Source organism: Dendrobium catenatum, unplaced genomic scaffold, assembly GCF_001605985.2.
Source record: "Dendrobium catenatum unplaced genomic scaffold, ASM160598v2 fragScaff_scaffold_133, whole genome shotgun sequence".
Lineage (NCBI taxonomy): Eukaryota > Viridiplantae > Streptophyta > Magnoliopsida > Asparagales > Orchidaceae > Dendrobium > Dendrobium catenatum.
The window spans coordinates 5,779,451-5,791,247 of record NW_021318595.1 but is presented as its reverse complement, the minus strand read 5'-3'; the positions used below and the strand labels follow the sequence as shown (position 1 = coordinate 5,791,247).

The 11,797-nt window shown below is 33.9% G+C and overlaps 2 protein-coding genes across 3 annotated transcripts in view; one reads left to right on the top strand and one right to left on the bottom strand.

Annotated features, from left to right (window-relative positions):
* Positions 1–782: 782 nt before the first annotated feature.
* On the top strand, positions 783–4,821 carry LOC110107122 (growth-regulating factor 6). The gene is made up of 4 exons (XM_020837291.2): positions 783–1,219; positions 1,770–1,994; positions 2,538–2,871; positions 3,773–4,821. Exons 1-4 carry the CDS (start codon positions 880–882, stop codon positions 4,551–4,553), a joined length of 1,680 nt encoding a protein of 559 aa, XP_020692950.1. The 5' UTR covers positions 783–879; the 3' UTR covers positions 4,554–4,821.
* Positions 4,822–10,547: 5,726 nt separating this feature from the next.
* LOC110107129 overlaps positions 10,548–11,797 on the bottom strand; it is a 26,272-nt gene continuing 25,022 nt past the window's right edge. The window contains exons 6-8 of one of the 2 annotated variants that reach the window (XM_028699598.1): positions 11,601–11,669; positions 10,989–11,046; positions 10,548–10,874 (exon numbers count right to left, since the gene is read on the bottom strand). In XM_028699598.1, coding sequence (XP_028555431.1) covers positions 10,795–10,874; positions 10,989–11,046; positions 11,601–11,669 — 207 coding nt within the window. In that variant the 3' untranslated portion in view covers positions 10,548–10,794. The remainder of the gene's footprint in view (positions 10,875–10,988; positions 11,047–11,600; positions 11,670–11,797) is intronic. The other variant, XM_020837310.2, reaches the window with a different exon arrangement.

Below are 11,797 nucleotides of genomic sequence, written 5' to 3'. Positions count from 1 at the left end.
CTCTCTAATTTTATTTTTTTTCTCTATTGAGAGAAATGAAATGACATTTAGTATATTAAGATTTATATAATATAATAATATATAAAATATATTAAGGGCAAAATAGTAATTATGTCATTTAAATGCAACGATATACAAATCCCCTTTATATCTTTAAATTCATATATCCAAAAATTATGAAAAAATTTACAAAAGTTAGTTAAGCATGTCTAGAATAATCAGATGAATCAATTTGTAAAATGGACATATAATGGTCCTAGAAAGTCCACTTGTACTAACATATGATTTTTAAAAAATAAAAATCATAAATTTAATATGATTTTTCAAAAATAAATATTAATGTATTCGATATATAAATAAATAAAACTTAATTATTTTGTATAATGAAAAGTTAAAATTTAGAGGGAATCAACTCATATATTATCAAATCTATTGAAAAGTATTATATTAATATGATTTAAAGTTTAGAGTATTATATTGAGCAATTATGATTTAATTTATAACATTTTAAATGCATACTTACATTATAACAATATTTAAGTAAATAAAATAAAACAAATGTAATTCAGTAATTGTGCTCACCTAATATTTGTCCCCCAAAGACCCCCACGTCACCCCCACCTCGTTTACCATTATTTCTCCCTCAAACTACTTGCTACCCCACAAATGAGAAAACTTGCTTGGTCTCATCTTCCAAAGCACAAAACCATTCCAAAACCTCAAGCCTTCCTCTCTCTCTCTCCCCATAATCCCCTTCCTTCCATGGAATAGAACACAAAATGCTCACGCTGCTCTCGTACTCCATTGTTGACTTCCCCACATGATGAACACACTTCTTACCCATTTTTTCCTTCCTTCTAGCACTTGGTGGACAGATAGATGGACTCTCATGGCTTTTTGGGCATGAAAGTGTTGGTGGGCTCATCTCCTTGTAGCTTATCCCCTCCTCTAGCCTCCTCGGACCTCGAATCAATCAGGAAAAGGGGCCTCTTTACCTCTCATTTTCTCAAGCAGGGGAGGTCTTGTAGAGCTGACGAAGATGAGCAGAGATCCCCAAAGATTGCCAGATCCATGGCCCTCTCTTCTGCCTCAAATGGAGAGCAAATGCTTAGCTTTTCTTCTTCCAAGCCATCTTCTTTGGTTTATAGCTGCGACAAAACATCAGTTTTAGCTACATTACCACCATCTTCAGCACCTTCCTCTCTAGTTCGGAGGGCAGGTAAAACTCGCCATACTCATATCATTTCATGTTTTTGAAGGAAAAGCTTGATCAGTAGGATTCGCAAGATGAAGTTTTGGGAAAGGGGTTCCTCCTTTTTGGATGATGAACCATTTGATTCCAAGTATTGATTAGAAGAAGTCATTTCATAGCATTCCATTCATCTTTAGTTTTAGTCTTGTCAAGAAGAAAGTTGGTACCTTTTCTTTCCTCTTTACCCTGTTTCTCTTGTCCTAGCTTAAAAAGTAGAAGCATTCTTCTAACCTATGAATAAGTAAATGACAAAGAAGATATTAGTAATAGGCAGACGAGAGAACAACACAGTTCTTTTAAAAGAAAAATAACATTTTGGTACTATAGGTTTATTGTAAGGACAAGGAATCCATTTATAACTTATTTTACTGATGAAAGCATTTGAAGTTCCAGGCATGCCATGGAAATATCTCCAGCTTTTTGGCGATTCCATTTCCACAGGATGGTTTATATGATACGGCTATTCTTAGAGCTTTCTTTTGAGTATTTTTTGGGTTTTTTTCCTCTCCTCATGCAGGCTTGAACTCTGTAGACCTCAATGTGAAGATGCAGGGAGCTGTAAGAGGGCCAAGCGGGGCCTTCACTCTTTCCCAGCGAATGGAGCTGAAGCAACAAATGCTGATATATAACTACATTTGGGCAAATGTTCCCATTCCAACAAATCTGCTTAGCTCACTAATGAGAGGCCTTAGTCCTGCTTGGTTCTCTGTATGCTCAACTGGATCTGTTAGACCTAACGCAGGTCAGGCCCAATATAGTTCTCTGACTGTGATTGCTACTTTTTCTTCTATATTAGCATCTTTAGTCTGTTCATCTTTGAGATATTTGTACATCCATTGTTGGTTCTCTCACTGAGAAATGGAAGCTTTGGGTTTGCCGCATTGGATAGTTGAAAAATGTGTTGGTGTAGAAATACTAGTGATTGATCCTCACTTAAACTTATAGGTTGAAAATTAGTTTGACTACTATTTTATCGAATCCTACTTTAACCTCTCTTTGATTCATCCTCCTTAATATCATTTAACAATACTTATGGTTGGATTCTTGCATGTTCTGTCATAAAATTAGTACATTATTTTATTTCATACATTTTTTTTATTGTTTTTATGTATTTGTGACTGATTCATCCCAACATATATAACTCAAGTAAAAAATGATATGTTAAAGTAACTTGTTAAAGTTAGATCTGGCTTCATATTTATAGCCATGATTTCATCTACAGACATCCCATGTGCTTTGCTTGGTAGGTAGCTACTTCATAAGATCTTCTCCTTGATTATTGCAGCCTGGTGGGGATATTTCCATCCTGGTTATGTGGGGAATGCAGATCCAGAGCCTGGTAGATGCCGCCGAACCGACGGCAAGAAATGGCGCTGCTCAAGAGATGCTGTTCCTGACCAGAAGTACTGTGAGAGACACATAAATCGTGGCCGCCACCGTTCAAGAAAGCCTGTGGAAGGCCATGGTGAGCATACCAAGATAACAATGCCCGGCGTCACCAACCCAACTTTAGTTTCATCTGTTCCCTCTGGCGGCCAATCATCGAACTCCCTCTCAGTTACCAGACATCAGATCCAAATCCCTCATGCTACTGTTAATGCCTCCTCATCTCAGTTCTGGTAAATAATGGGAGCTCTGGTTCACTTTTTATAATTTATAGTTCTATGGTGATTCATCTTTAATTCTAGACCAGAGATTTTGGGTCTTAAATGTTTTGGCTTTTTATGCTAGATAAGTCCCCACATAGTGGGATAAAGACTTGTTGATGTTGTTGTTTATGTTAGATAAGTAGGTTGTGGTGCTTAATGGTTATCCTTTTGGTACTGTTTATGGACCAAACCAGGAAAGCCAGCCTCCTTTTGAAGTTTTTGATGAATGATATTGATAAAACAGTATTATTTATTTCTGCAAGGCCTCTTGCTTGCTGAGCTGCTTCCAGGGTCTGGTCTGAGGTATAAATGTTTATTTTAAGGATGTCAATGGGAATTAACTACTGCAATATGGAAAAAGAATTTGTAAATTTGAGTTAGATTAAGAAGACAAACCACACAAACTTAGACTACAAATGCTAAAATTTATTAGATATTTTTATTTTCTGTTTAGTAAAAATTGGTCTCTAATCTTGTTTTATGTTTCTGTTTAACTGTCTCTTAAATTTAGGCTTTGTTTTGGACGACTTTCTTACTGTTTTTTAAAGCGGCTTTTTAGTTAAAAAAATTTAATTTTTGTACTAAAAAGCCGCTTTAAGAAGCATGAAAAAAGCCGTCCCAAATGAAGCCTTAAGCACATATATTTAACTTTTAGCTTTTTGTCTTCCCATCCTGACACAAATTGTATCTAAATATTCTGATACATTTTTTTTCCCAGAACGTTTGTAGAAGTTACATAATTAAGTAGTTATCAGTCCATTTAGATTATTATATCCATTGCTATGCAAGTTTATTGATGTATGATAGAAGAATTTACTCTATCACCTATGTTCAGTTTTGTAATTTCTTCATCTTTTTCCATTTTCTACAGGATGCCAACTAGCGCGAATGCTACAAATAACCGTAAGGAAAGTCCTCAAGATCATTCTATTCTAACTTCAACCACTAAGCCTTGCGATTCATTGTTTACAACCTCTAGAAATTACAACCCTCTTAGTGAAACTTCCTCCATAGGACTTAACGCTGGTAATATTCTCAAGAGCCATCTCAGTGGCTCATTTTTGGCTAACAATAACTTTGATACACCTCTAGAACTCCATGACCAGCAAAACCAGCAACCACAGGTTCTAGGACATTTTATCGATGACTGGCCGGCAAGCCGGTCTGAAAGCTCTAATATCATTTGGCCTGGTGTAGAGGAAATACAATCTGAGAAAACCCAACTCTCTATGCCATTCCCCCTTGCTTCATCAGATTTCTCATCTTCCAATTCTTCACCTGCCCCAGAGAGACTTTCACCTCTTCGAATGGGCCTCGGTCTTATAGGTGTTCCTAATGAACAAAACTCAGCAATGAAGTGGAGGGCAACAGCCTCCATGGGAGGACCTCTAGGGGAGGCCTTGACCAGCACAAGTAGCACCCTGTTAGATGGGAAGAAGAACTTTCTTAGCCTTATTAATGATGGTTGGGATCTGAACCCTCAGTTAGCTTCATCCACCAACAATGTGATACAGTCTACTACAGTCAGCTCGGTTTCCAGTGGCTCTGATAATGGTGTCAAGGTTGAGAAGAACGCCAATGAAGGCTTAAGCTGCCTTTTTGGCCCAAACAATGTAAATTCCTTGAACTTGCCTCCTTTTGTCAGCATTTGACTGAGATGAAAAATTGAAAAGCTTGAAGTAGAAGAAGATTGGCAACAACTGCAAGGAGGAGAAGACAATCAATCTTGGTTGAAAACTGGTAGCGATGTCTACTTTTTAAAATTATCTTATTAGAATATAGACTGAAGTGTTTCTTTGGCTTTCTTTTATCTATGTTGCGAATTTATACATTATTTGTCTTTTTTTTTTCTGCTGAACTTCTGGTGGTTGTGTCTTTGGCTTTTGATGGTAGATAATCTCTATGGTGTAGTTTGTGTGAGCTTTTGCAAGACAACTTTTAATATTGTATTTTACCAACTTCAGTGCATGGATTTGGCTGTACTGAGAGATCAGTTCTGCTGAGATCAATGTGTAGCTTATAGAGTTGAGCACATCATTGTACTATGAAATCATGAGTCATGATTACCTTGCTTTCATTCTATAATTTATTTAGGCTTCGTTTGAGACAATTTTTTTCATGCTTCTTAAAATAGTTTTTTAGTACAAAAATTATACTAAAAAGCTGACGAAGCCTTAATTTATTGTTTTTGTTTAAATTTTGGAAGAGTTACCTCTGCTTGCTTTTGCATTATTCAGAAAAACAATGATATATTGGATGCCTTTTCTTTGAAGAAGTCAAGCTACCATTATCTGAAGGACTCTACTAGTGATAATTGCCATGCTGTAAAGTCTCCCATGGTGGTTTTCATTGCTGCCTGTGTGCAGACGACCTTTTGTGTTCTCAGAGGCTCAGTCCTCACTTTTGGGCCATGCATTGAGGTCTATGTTCCTTTTTGCCTGTAACCTGATCACAATTTGAGAGAGAGAAGAGCAAGAAATTGGAATCCTACAGCAGTAATCGTAAAACAAAAAATTCAATAAATTTTTTTATTAATTGTCATATAATATGGCATATAGGATATTATCAGGAATTCCTCGCAGTCGAGTTCTTCGTGTTCAATTATGTTTGGGATAGCGTTTTTTAAAACCATGTTTTAGTATAAAAAATGGGTATATAATTGTGTATTACAATTTGATAGATTATACGAGTATTAATATGTATGGTGCTTCAAGATGCGTTCTATATCTAATAATTTCTTATTCTTCTAACTCAATAAATTGCATATAAATGGATTAAAGTTATAAAATTAATCACAAATAAAAATAACTCAGGCTTTGTTTGGGACAGCTTTTCATCGTTATTTTTTGACTGTTTTGATTAAGGTTTCGTTTGGGACGGTTTTTTTACTGGTTTTAAAACAGTTTTTAGTAAAAAAAAAAATTTTGAATAGAAATTTTTTGTACTAGAAAAATATTTTAGCAAGCATTAAGAAAGTCTGTCTGAAGGCATACCTAAAATTTTGTACTAAAAAGTTGCTTTTAAAAGTAGTAAAAAGATATCACAAATGAAACCTCAATGATGTCAACTTTGCAAAATTTGATATATTATTATGAAAATTTTTTCTATTTTTTTTTTCAAATTAAAAACAATATTATCATTATAGAATTTAATTTTAATAAAAATTTAAGAAATTGCAAACCTAATGCAAGATTTGAATTTATTGTGTTTTAAAGTAATCATAAATTATTTGAAATCAACAATCAATATTCAAAAGATTATATTAAAAATATTTATATTTTTAATTTATTATTATTATTATTATTATTATTAGTTTGTTATTTCTAAAAAATGCAGCATGCATCGCTTTTTCTGAAGATGCTTGAAATTTTGTCTAAAGAGAATTTTATGAGTTTTCCTATTTTTATTGAATTTTCTTCTATTTGAATCATTTTTTATCAGATGAGACAAATGCCAAATATGTAACATTCTTGCAAAATGATTTATATAAAATCATATCTTTATGATTGAGCAATAAAGGGCCTACCCAATTAATCCTTGATAGAAAGATCATTCCACATTATGGGGTTTTAATTAGTTGGTTACACAAAATCATGAGCATCATTGATTCATAATCAAATTGTGGACAAGGAGTTGGCATGAAATTGATAATATGCAAAAGGATCATAGTTGTTGGATCCAAATACCTTACATCTAGTGAGTAGTGACTATGGCATCTTCTAATATCTCCAAATTACTTCTATACACAATCAACATTTCACATGGCATGTTCCAAGCTCTATATTTTAAATCCAATATATTAAAATTGTGTTATAATAATTTAAACATATATTCACATGACTGAGAAATGAAAGGTCTATCCAATCAATGCTTGTGTGGAGTACTCATGATTGAGAAATGAAGCACATACATAAGTGCCAATAGGTCTAAGTAAAAATTACCTACAATATTTCCGCCCAAATGACCACGAAATGCCAATTATATCTCTAAGGGAACTATTGATGTGAATAAATGATAACATATCAAACTGTTATGTGTCCATCATAATATGACAAAATTTTAGGTCTTGGGAGCCACCTTCTAATTTTCCTATAAGATTTCTCTCCCTTTCATTATGAGCTACTTTGCTCCACGGAAGGAAGTTATCCACTACTTCTAGGTTTGGATGTGTGACTTCCCCATTCAACTCCTTTTCTAGGTTCCAAGAGTTATCATTTCAAGGAGCCTAGACTTTTTCCTTATTGTTGCAAAGGTCGGCCCTCCTATCTCTCACTCTCACACTCTCCTATCACATCTTTGTTAACCAATATCAGTGATAAATTGAGCAATGCCAAAGTGCACAAACTTAGATGGGTTAAGGATGATAGTCAATAAGTCAACTATTTCTTATAGGACCTAGAGGATTTTGTAGTCATCTTAGGTATAGGAGCATCCTTACTCATAGGATTCAAAATCATCACTAGTAGCCCTTCCATCCACATCATTTTAAATGATAAGAGATGTACAAAGATCAATGTCATTGCATCCGCTTTCGTTGATATAATCACTTCCTCTTTAGGCCTCCAACTCTTTTTCTCTTATATTATTGCCTTCAAATCACCAAGGTCCCCAATCAAAGCCATTTGCTTAGGACTCATGAAGGAAGAATAAGAACATTCAAAAAGGGGTAAGAAGGAAAGAGGCACATGAAAGGTGTTTAAAATTTTCTTAAAATTTCTATTTACAAATTTTTTAAAACAATGAAATAGAGTCCCAGTTCGACACTGATTTATAAATGAATCCAGAGTCATATGGAGTGTCAACCTATCCTATTTTCTTAGTGGTCAAATAGGATGATGTCTTCTGGATTGTATATGTTGTTAATATGATCTTATCACTTGGTTCATTCCAACCCGATTTATTAGGAACCATTGATAAGATCAAATCTTATCAAAGCTATCCATAATATTTAATCCATTTACCTGTGTCCTTTATCAAATTCTAGAAGATCATTTTTATCTTACATCACAATAGCCTTTGATAACTACTCTAGCCATTCAAAATGCATTGTTGCTTTGACAACTACTCTAGCCATTCAAAATGCCATGTTGCCACTTCATGTATGCGAAACAATTGTACCTTGAAGAATCTCTAAAGCATCATAAGAAAATCATAGCAAACCTCTAAGCAATAGATCATTTGATTCTCTCTATCTAGCATATGATCACTCCCTAGCATGTTACGAGGCACACTATGCATATCATAGCCAAAATTGATTGCTCATGACTCATACATCAATATTCACCTTATAATTTTTTCAGCTGGTATATATATATATCCTTACGAATCAACTCGTACAAAATACGAACTCATGCCACATTAAAATTGTATTAGATTATAACTATAAAATGGATAGAGAAGCAGAATATCCCAACTCAAACACTCAACTCCTGTGAATTGAGCTCTTTTTTTTAATCAATTAAAACATACATTACCATATGTTGATCTTCCTCAATGAATGCCTAACATTCACATTTGTAGAGTGCATGCAATATCATTTTTCCATCATTAACATCTATTTTGTCCTATTATTATTACTGCATGTCACAATGCCCCTCAAGCCTTTTACTAAGCCCCTTTCAACTTCAAAAATGCATGTTTAGGATATATTGAATATATTCTCATAAGTTTGCTCTTATTTTCTCAAGATTTTTTTTTTTTACTAAAAAGCTGTTTTATGAAATAGTAAGAAAGTCATCCCAAACGAAACCTAAATTAGTTAGCACACATCCACAAGTTGATTTTAATTTCACTTTTGTATTGCCACAGCATTCATCCACAGTTTCAGCACAATTTTGGTTCAGTAAAACACTATAAATAAAATGTAATTGTACATATAACATATATAATAGTTAAGAAAGAAAGAGCCTCATTTTCAACAACAATTATTACGTCCTCCGACCGGATGCAGAGGAACATCCAGTTGCAGGCAAAACCCCGCCTATACCGAGGTGTACCGAGTTTTTTGGAAAAACTCGGTACACCTCGGTATAGGCGGGATTTTACCTACAACCGGATGTTCCTCTGCATCCTTACACCGGTCATGAGGACACATTCATTTTCAAAGCATAGAATCAGCAAAATTTTCGTAAAAGATTAAACTGCTCTTCTTAGCCCCCTCATCAAAAATATATTATAGGATTGCATGGATTCTTCATTTTCTTTTATTCCTTCAAAGAAATTTGACATTTTGACATCAACCAAATATTTAGATAAAAGAATAGGCTTATATTTTGTTTGAGACAATTTTTTTACTGTTTTGTAAAACTTTTTTTTAGTATAAAAATTTCTTTAAAATAAAAAAAAAAGTCTAAAAATATCCCAAACATAGCCTTATTCTCTATTTGTATAAAAAAAAAAAAGTAAAAAAATAATGATTAAATAAAAACTATAGTTAAAATTTGAAAATCAAACCAATAAAAAATCTATCCCAAATAAAGAAAAGCTAATGTTTGATGAAGAAATCCTTATATGAAAATACATTGCGACGAAGATAATAGGTGTTTTTCGGCTTAGCAACAATTATTTTAGTCGGTCAAATATTTTTTAAAAACGATATTGTGATGAGAGCATGACAGACCATTATATCAAGCAGGATTAACATTACTGTCAGTAGAGTAATGCCTGCTACAGTAGAGAAGTAGGAATCAATAGAAGTGAATGCAAACACATTTATGTGCCATAATAACAATAAGAAAAACTCATTATATAGTTGTGTTTAAAATGCAAGGAATTGTGTCAATGAAATCAACCAGCAAAAAATATTAATGATGCAAAGATCAATGCACCAATGCGATACAATATAGTTATAATTCACTAATGATTTCAGATGCTCATCAAATTTAAAAAAATAATCGAAGGTTATTTGTACTCCTCGGAACCCACCGCCCACATCGCCATTCAATATTTCTTGACCTACTATTTAGGCACTGGGTGCAATTTGAGTAGGATCACTTAGCCATGCTTCATAATTGAAAAAATGGGCACCATGGAAGTATATGCAACTCAGCCAAAGAAAGATAATAGAGTGGGCCAAAATGAGCACTAAATACTTTTCGAGAGATCTCCAAATCACCGGTATGACTATTGAAATCATGATTCCAGATCCAAGTGATAGTATCAAGAATCAAACTGTAATTACTTCTACCAAACAGTAATAGAACTCAAAACAATGAGGACAGACTTCAGCAAATCATTGAACATTACACTGTAAAATTTGACCTTGTGTTCTTCCGGGCAATAGAATTCAAGCGAGGAGATTACCCCTAAAAATATATATAACAGATTTTCTACAATGTGAATGAATAATCTAACTACAGAGGAAAAGAAAATTTTGACATGAATCATCCTCTGCCTTCAGTGAATATGTTAAGTAGAGGTCATTCATGAGGCAAAACTCATGAGTAATAAGAGAAGAGAGACGAAACAAAATTTATGAAAAAATATTAAAAAAAATTGTGAATGTTTTCATCATATTCTACTTATTTCCTTTTTTTTCCCTTTTAATGCACAGAAAAGCCCTGATGAAGGAGCTTTTGAAAGCCTTCAACAAACTGGAGGCTATTTGAAGTTTGGGCAACATATATACAACAACGGGCTTCAAGAGAGAAACAAATAATAATCAATCATATAACTCTTTTCTATTATCAGTTGATTTGAATTACAGTTAAATTACTCGTACAATCACGTTGGTTAAGACAAGAAAAACTAATTGCATTTGAAGAAATTCCTATCAAGCTTAACTCTCGTCAACGAATACATCCAACAGGACTTCTTGACCTTAATTTTACGTATAAACATGCCAAGAAAAAAAAATGTTTTCTATTTTCCACTTTTCAAATTTGAGGATTGGGTTCAATACTTTTCATTCATTCTTTCTGATTTTATTGCTTCATAAGACTTGAGGACTTCTTTAAATTTTTCTTCAGCAGCCTCTGAAAAAGAGAGCATTCTCTCATCAAAACTTCTGAGACTCCCGATACTACAAGACATTCAAAGAATGAAAGAAAACAAAAGCTCAGAAAGAGGGCAGGAAAGGAGCATTTTACCTTTATTCTCTTGATTCTGATCTGGATGCCATTCCATGGCTTTTGCTCTAAAAGCAGCCTGTTACAGACAACAATGTAAGAATACTTAGCTAATACACTGAAAATTCTAATCACCAGGCTAGCAGTTCGAGCTGCCGACAGATAGTCAAGTTGATGAGTTAGACACGTAATACAAGACATGGAAATATTATATAAGTATGTAAATTACGTGTAGCCAATAGCTTGAGCGCATTGTATGCAAAGATAACCATGGTGGTTTTAGATACCAGATATATTTAGGCTTCGTTTGGGATGATTTTTTTATTACTTTTTAAACAGCTTTCTAGTTTAAAAATTAAATTTTTTATACTTGAAAGCTGTCACGACCCGGCCCGGTTAGCTCGTAGATACGAGGCGGGAACGAGATCGGACATGTAATTTAAGTACTCATCATCAGTTCCATGTAATTCTAAATATATTCAAGAATAATAAAAGCGCCTCTAAACCTTTTTCCAACATATATAACATTTAAAATCATCACAAAAGAAGTTCATGTACAAGGTGGTATACACTTAAACTATTCATTCATGATAAAACCACCCAAAAATGATAACTAAAAACAACAGTAAAAACCTGCCACCCGTTGCGCGTCGACTGTAGGTAAACCTCGGGTGTTCGGCCATCACCTAAGCGTAGGTTCTCCTGAAAAATTTCCCAAAACTCGGGAATGAGCTACGCTCAGCAAGTGACAACTATAGCTAAAGTTTGTATACATTTGCAAGAACATATCTTGGGGAATAATACTCTACACATGAGTTAATAGATGTCTT

Excerpts from the sequence above, each read along its gene's own strand:
- LOC110107122 (XM_020837291.2), top strand. The coding sequence starts at position 880 with ATGGACTCTCATGGCTTTTTGGGCATGAAAGTGTTGGTGGGCTCATCT. Across the intron at positions 1,220-1,769 it reads CTCTCTAGTTCGGAGGGCAG|GCTTGAACTCTGTAGACCTC; the intron begins GTAAAACTCGCC and ends CTCCTCATGCAG. Across the intron at positions 1,995-2,537 it reads ATCTGTTAGACCTAACGCAG|CCTGGTGGGGATATTTCCAT; the intron begins GTCAGGCCCAAT and ends TGATTATTGCAG.